The sequence below is a fragment of the Haliotis rubra genome, unplaced genomic scaffold, assembly GCF_003918875.1.
Source record: "Haliotis rubra isolate DU_JTF1 unplaced genomic scaffold, ASM391887v1 Scf482, whole genome shotgun sequence".
Classification (NCBI taxonomy): domain Eukaryota; kingdom Metazoa; phylum Mollusca; class Gastropoda; order Lepetellida; family Haliotidae; genus Haliotis; species Haliotis rubra.
In genome coordinates, this window is record NW_025767171.1 from 604,651 (window position 1) to 612,911 (window position 8,261).

Sequence of the window (8,261 nt, forward strand, 5' to 3'; positions counted from 1 at the left end):
CATCTGCGATATTGTTGGAATATTGGAAGTGGTGCAAAACGGAACTCACTCCTTCAATGGTTATGGGCCATGTTAGTTGTTGGAGAGACAGTTTACAGGTTATCTTGACTTGGAGTTTAGTATACCTATAGTATTTCACAAAATATCTTCTTGGGACAATTTAAAAGTTTGCTTGATAGAGTGGTTGACTTATGTATCCATTAAACTGTGTACTTTTGCCTGAATATACATATTTATATTATTTACACTCTATAAAGGTTGATTCCAGTGATTACCATTGCCAGATTTTATGTTTACAGAACAAAAGCAATGTGATGATTTTGTGTCACTGTTGTTTGTTTTGTTTGAGTCAGTATTAACATGCTTAACTGTATTTTGGTTTGCTCAAGAAACTATATTCATGGACACGTCCTTAACAATGGTTAAATTATGTCTATTTTTACATGGTTTATTCACAGAATTACAATAAAAATACTATTTTTGGTATATATTGAATCAAATAATGTTTTTCTTTACTACTTTGTATACCTGTGAAGATCCGGTAAGAATTGGTCTTCAGGAACCCGTGGTAAGACATGAATAAGGGATTGGGTGGTCAGGCTCGCTGACCTGGTTGGTCATGTATCTGAATTGCGTAGATCAGTGCTCATGCTGTTCATCACTGGATTGTCTGGTATGGGCCCGATTATTTACTGCCACGATATAGGTGGAATATTGCTGAGTGCTACATTAAACAACAAACAAACTTGAAACTGTGTGGTGTGGGGCTCATTGGTTTGTTAATGATCTAAGGGGACATAACTCACTGCTGGGCTAACAATTTACTTGCAGTCTGAGAGGAATACACAAACACGTATATCAACAATGCTGGGAAGTATGGTCACCGCGACTACGCCAACAATCTGATTGCCTCCAATAATGATTATATGTACCAGCACATGGGACCACATCAGTACCTAGTGTACCCACCCTTGCACCAACGACACCTTCCAGTCTCCTCATACTGGCAGTCAAGCGTCCAATTCCTACCATCGGAATCATCTGCCATTCCTCCAGGAGTGCCTACGTCAATTCCACCGTGTATTTTCTGAATGTCTATGTCTTGCCATGTCATTTTCAGTACTGTTGCCTTTTAAATCAGTTAAGAAAACTGTACCACTCATGTTATATTGGGGATTACACTTTCTTAGTAAAGTACAGATTCTAGTACTTTTTGGGTTGAGTCCCATCCGGGATTCGAACCCGCACCCTCAGAGTCAGGCACCTAATCGCCAGCACACAAAGTCATACGCCTAGACCGCTCAGCCACCGCTGACTTTGTGTGCTGGCGATTAGGTGCCTGACTCTGAGGGTGAGTGTTCGAGTCCCGGATGGGACTCAACCCAAAAGTACTAGAGTCAGTAAAGTGTAATCCCAAATATAACATATGTTACATTTGACCACTTTCTAAAATGGCATTGTGTATTTCATGTACTGCTCATATTGCAATTGTGCAACTTATACCCCAACGCTCTAAGCGTCTTCACAGCATGTGAACATGCGACCCACAGCTTTTGAGATATTGTGTGAAGCACGTGCTTTACATGTGCATTCCAGGATGCTCATAAAATTTAGGATATTGTAATTACGATAGCTCCTAGCTCCTATGAAAATTTTGTGGATCGGGATCCTAGTGTGATGAAAATACTCTTAGAATAGAATAAAATATACTTTAATGCCTTTTCAGAATTTGTGTTACATCAGCAGAGCTACTGACACATTAGAGAGATACCAAACATATTTACATAAATTCTTTGATTTAGGTATCTTCACATTTTTTTAAGAGAGATATGGTACTTGGAATAAAGGATGTACGGACTCTGTTAGTTTTTACAATTGGAACTTTGTAGCGGCGGCCTGAAGGGAGGAGGTTGTATTCCAAATTTAAGTAGTGAGTACGGTCAGATATGCTTTTGACAGCTTGATTCACCATTTGCCGCTCATATATTGATGATAAACTTGCAGTGTTAACAATTTTGTCTATTTTAGATTTGAGATGAACTGAGAGAGACCCGTACCAACAATGGAAGGAAAATGTTAAAATACTCTGAATAAATCCTACATAAAAGATGACATCACAGATGGGTTAATATTAAAAGATCTCAGTTTACGCATGAGATGAAGACGTTGTTGACACTTTTTTTTAACTCTTTCAAACCCATAACAAACACCTAGGTCATATTTTTCTTCTTCCAATATAATTCACAAAATGTTTCTCAAGCAAAGTGATTTGATCTCACTCATAAATCATTTTGCAGACTCTTACCAAGTGATCTAAAATGTTTAATTTCATGAAATAAGCTGCACAATTAATGAAAAACGTCTGTTTATTATTATTGATTTTTTGGTTTTGCAGCCCGCCGGTTATCTTGCTTGTTAGGTTAGAGAAACACTCAGAGAAGACACGGCTGGTCTAACATGGCAAACCGATAAAGTTTTGTAACCTGTGCTGCTCATGGGGTATGATAGTTCTTCTATAAGCAAACATGTACTGCTGTCCAAAACAAATTTACGAACTATAATCTCACGAGATAATGACGTCATAGTGACGGTCTATGACGTCAGCTCATTGTCGCATCCTACTGCAGCTGCGAAGGACGTGGAGTTACAAGCTCTCGTAAAATCTGCCAACAGAGTCTCAGAAGCGTGTATATTTTCTCAACACCGACCGGTTTCGTGATATTGAGAGTATGTATGTTTTATGTTGATTTCTCTGCATATTAACTGCGTAAATCTGTGCTATAGCTGCAGTTAAATATTTTAAGCAGCATGGTTGGCGATGCAGGGGGATAGAATTACATTGTTTCATAACATATTTCCTCAGAAACTCTTGTAAGGTGAAAATAACACCTAGTTTCGATGATAGAGTCATAAATGATAGAACATTTACTTGAAAGCGATTATTGTCAGTGTATAGCAAAGTCTTGAATCTTGTTAATTATTGTTCTGACGTTTGGTCAAAGTCCAAATACAATATGAATAAAACATAATGCTACTTTTTACAATATGCCGCGTTTTTAAACCAAAACTGATTATACCAGATTACTTATATCGATACTGTTGATCTTCAGATATAAGGATAGTTTCAATACTACTATGACGTCACGCTATTGTTGCGCCGAGCGTAGAGCCATCGTAAGCTGAGCACCGTCTCTCTTATCGCAAAGGGAGCCGGGAGCCAGTTTAATAAAGCTTTCTGGCATTTGACGTCAGAATATTGTTACATCACAGTTACGTTGACGCGAGATCTCGTTTGTTTATGACGTCACGACATTGTTGACGCATCTCTCTACGGAATTGCAACACGTATTGTCACGATAAAGATTTGCGACAATTATTTCCCTCATCACAGAGAGAATAGGTACTTCTGCTCCTCAAAAAACAGACCATACCATAGTAAGTAATATGGTTATCCTTTTATGAATTCTTATTTTCAAACATAACTATGTAGCAGGCCGTTCATCATCTTATAGGCGAACTTTATGAAACAGTGCATTTTTCTATTCCAGGACAAAGACTATCCGAATATTCTGCTAACCAGCATGGGTCGAGTCACTGATTGGATTGTGTCATCCTTGCAGGTATGTTGATTGGCAAAAAGCGGATTCACAAGAAGATGAGTTTTGGTCAATTATTGAACGAAACCCTCAGGTCAGGTATTATTCATCGTGCTAGTGGCGTGGTATTGTTACTATCACTATGTTGTACTCAAGAAATACATGAATTCGAAAACAGATTGAGTTCCCGTTCTGACATCTTGCCTTGCTTCTCTTCACAGTCATGTATATCGTGTGTATCTGTCAATGATGGAGACGCCAGACCGGCAAAAGCCAAGAAGAGAAAGCCACGGAAATTCCGGATGATGAAATCTGCTGCTGTCTCGCCACACCACGATTATCCTAAAGGTACAGTGTCCTTTGTCTCATGGAAGGTGTCCGCCTGAACAGTATTCCAGTTACGCCAGTGCATGTCATCTTGATGTGGGAGGATCCCCGAGGTGATGCGTGCCGTAGATGTATACTACTTAAGTGAATTTGGGAGGTTGGTCGTGGTGCTGACAAACCAAGAAAACATAACTCGGGCAAACCGAGATTCAAACCCGCCTTCATAAGTTTCTGGCGTGCCCAAGCCATGCTTATCTGGAGGGTGAATTGCAGTGCCTTAGACGACGGGGCCCACGCCCTTCAACATCAAGTTTCGTATTAATCTCATACATGACCACGGCTTTTTCCGATTCTACCGATCTCTTCCATAAAACAAGGTTTCACTGTCATAATGAAGCATGCTGATTGTCACATTTATGTTTATTATATCTTATTTGCATATTCAGATAAAACAACTGCCAAAGCTGATGTCAGCAGAACGCATGCAGGAGATTTCCCTTGTACTAAGGGGAGACCACTCCCAATGCCTTTCACCTCTGGATGTAAACGAAACAAAGTGGAACCTACCAAGGCTAACAAGAAAATAAAGGGAGCTCACCCATGCAAATGTTGCGTGAACACACAGCACGACCCATACAAGATCAAACTGCGTTTGTCTTCCAAACTTCACCAACATAATGTCGATGAGCGCGTGTGTACCACCGCTGGAGATAAAGACGTGGTGATGAAGAACATTGACCAGGAGGTTCGGGAGAAAGTTGACAGAATGTTCGGAAAGTCAGAAACAACCAGGAAATACACGAATAGATCAAACGGCAGCGTAGCAGCAAGAAAGACAAAGAAGCGTGGACTCCAGGCTAAGCCGATGGAATCAAACAATGTGCCAGGACATGTTAGAATCGAAAACCTACCACTCAGGAAGAATGGCACTGAAGACACGGAAGAGGTGCCATCCACTGACAGTGTATCTACGAAGGATAAAATGTCCCCATCAGCTGTAACGGGTGGAAACAACACTGATGGCTATTGCAGTCATGATGATGATGACGATGTCGTCATTGGCAACCCAACACCTGTGCCATATTCTTACAAACTGAACTACAGTATACCAGTATACCCAGATGATCATGATGATGATTACGATATCGTCATTGGCAACCCAACACCCGTGCCATATTCTTACAAACTGAACTACAGTATACCAGTATACCCAGATGATCATGATGATGATGACGATATCGTCATTGGAAACTGAACGCTAATGCCATGTTCTTATATACAGAAGTGCAATGTACCTTCAAACCAAGATGGTCATGGTTAATGTTTTAAGAATTAAAAGAACGAAGATTGTATTTTGTCACGATTTCGTTTTAGAAAACACGATTGGATTTGATTATTATAAATAATGATGGCTACAGAAATGAAGAATGCAGTATCTATACTGTTCCTGGTATCTTGTCATAATGGATGCACAAGAACATCGTGTTGTGTTCCTTGTTATCACGATTGATTAAACAATTGAAAATCATGTCCATGTTTGTCTGGCTATGACTGAATCGACGTGATTTGATTGTCTTGTTGCGTCTGTCTATACCTACTTCCTATCTTCACCTATTGGGATTCCAGGATGAGTGAGTGGATTTAAGAAGAATTTAGAGGGGTCACTACGAACGTATCGACGAAAACGTAGAGATATTTTTTTATCCTTGAGTGAGTTAAAACTTAATTTCGCATGGACATTATTTGAGCAACACAGCGACGAGACACACCAATTCACATTATGAATTCAAAATGATACTTAAAAGGAAATATACCCATTTGAACATTACAGTTGTCATATGGGGTCGCGTAAGGAAAATGCTTGATAAAATCAACCAATCACCACTAAGGCTTCAAACCTCGATCGAAGCATTGAGACAAGCAAAACCGATATCGTTAGGGATGTATAAATTTCTTCTAGCTTATTGTGGATATTTTATCCATACCATGTTCAATAGCATATACTGTCGAAGATACATTTGTGTTCGGTGTCGGTTATCTTTTGCTAAGGTAGATATTTCCACAGATATTCCAAACACGAGGGTACCTACTGTACCCTACAACACTTTTAGAAATGTGGCGTAATATTGAGTGAGTTTTTATCGTCTGTTTGAACAGTAGGTCAATAATATGACGGTGGGTCAGCTTTGGGTTGCTGGAGGCCTTATACATTATGATACCCATGAACACGAGTGCTAAAGAAATCAGGGCGAACCGGGACTCGAACCCACGTTGATAGGTGTTCGCACGCCTAGGGACCCAACTCACAGCAGTATCATTACATGGGAATTAAAGCTGGATGAAGACAGGTCATCTAAGCATCCCTGTACTGAAATGCGCCCCTTTGCCAGTTTCCAGAAACAGTGTTCAGTAAGGTATTAAACCTAACTCACTCACTCACTCACTCACTCACTCGTTTAACTGGACGACAGATGGGCCATCACACTTTGATACACACTGGTTGGGTAATTAGATTGGGAGGAACGTGGGCGCTGAACTATCTAAACAAACATCGCTATGGCACAATGGGACCGGCACAATAAAACGAGTCACCATATGGTTGAATTACTGTCGGTGTGACGTTAAATTTAAATTCACCCAGAAGCAATAAATCCATTGAACTTTATCTAATTTCTCAGCGTGAAACAGCCCAATATTTATTGCAGAGGTAGGTATTTAAAGGTCACATGCAACCAAAAAATCAAACATAATTAAAACACAATTATCACTTATTCATGACATATAATATGCTATGCTGATTATGAAAAAACAAATAAACAAAATTATAAGCGTATAATCGCAGATCAAAAGTGCAATATTTTGTACTTGGGTTTACCTCCCTCGAAACGAAGCAGCCGGGATACCGAACCCAGTCAGAGCGGGTGGGTGTGCACTCAAGTGTAACGGCTGGTTCATTAGCAGATGCCGCCTTCACAGCTCATTGTGTGTGTATATATAGAGATGTTGGGTTTTGTAAATACATGCTCATTTTTTGTGTATAACATTTTGCAATCAACAGACATCATAACATGTCATGTGTTCAAGTATCACACCTGCCTGTCTGTGTAATTACATAATGTGACAGAGACCAAACTCGGGCCATAAATCAATGCGTTTTGTTTATGGTGTATAGCCTGATTGGTGTTAAGTTCAAATTGCATGTGGTCAGTGATCGCAGTTGTGTATTGATTATTGTCATTAGCAGACAGGCAGGCAGACACACAGGTGTCAATAAAACAAGACATTGAGTTTTGTCTGTGACAGCGACATATCTATATCACAGTTAGAAATTGTGTCAACGCTAAATAATGACATTGCTTTTAAGCATCTAACTGAGAAAGTGACTTGGTAAGAAGAACGCGTGGTGAAATAGACAAATGAAATTATATAAACAGTTTATTTACTGTCATAACATATAAAAAGCTCGCGCCTGTGAGATATCAACAAAACATTATAAAATAGCTCACACCAAAGCCTTCACCGAGTATTCACTAGACAGCCCGCTTCCAAGTTGCGCGAACCTATTTCACTGCGCACGTGCTATGAGCGCAGCCCAGCTGTTGAAACCCGTATTCCCCAGAAAAGTCTGGGGAAAATTAGTGAAACGTTTGAACTCCGATTTCGCGCGTTTTTTTTCATCGCGTTATTTTTCAACTTTATAAGTTGAATTTGCATTTTTGACGCTTTGTTTCGGTAACTCCATACCGAAAGGTATCAGAATCTGCAAAGTTGTGTTTTACGTTGCATGTGACCTTTAACCATTTCATATTTATAGTAGGGACGTGAGGAGTAAATTGTTTGTTTATCCTGAAAACAAGCCAACACTGTTGCTGATCCCCGAAGTTAGAGATTAGGCGTAGTTGTGTGTAGAAATAATTAGCTTGGACATTATAGCTATGTCGAGAACCTGTTATAGACATCAACATCTTTTTATAGACATGGACATGAAAATCTCTCCAAGCTAATTAACACATCAACATGACTAAAATTGTTCGTTGTATGAAAATAACTTTTTTCCAGAATAAGTTGATAATCAATGTCCAGAAAGAGAATAACTGATCATATAATAGTCGTTGTTCTCATCGCCATCGCCGTTGTCGTCGTTGTTGTGGGCATCATCATCATCATCATCATCATCATCATCATCATCATCATCATCATTCATACAAACGCATGCCCGCACGCTCAGACAGACATGCATGTATCCATCCGTCCTTCCATACACGCGACACACACACACACACATGCGTGCGCGCACATACTTATCATCAGAGGGATGACTACTGTTCATGTATGTGG

The 8,261-nt window shown here is 39.7% G+C and overlaps 1 protein-coding gene across 1 annotated transcript; it reads left to right on the forward strand.

The window, feature by feature from the left end:
* Positions 1-2,631: 2,631 nt before the first annotated feature.
* Positions 2,632-5,383, forward strand: LOC124291128. Its single transcript, XM_046728034.1, has 4 exons — positions 2,632-2,727; positions 3,549-3,620; positions 3,818-3,944; positions 4,370-5,383. Exons 2-4 carry the CDS (start codon positions 3,582-3,584, stop codon positions 5,176-5,178), a joined length of 975 nt encoding a protein of 324 aa, XP_046583990.1. The 5' UTR covers positions 2,632-2,727; positions 3,549-3,581; the 3' UTR covers positions 5,179-5,383.
* The last annotated feature ends 2,878 nt before the right edge of the window (positions 5,384-8,261 follow it).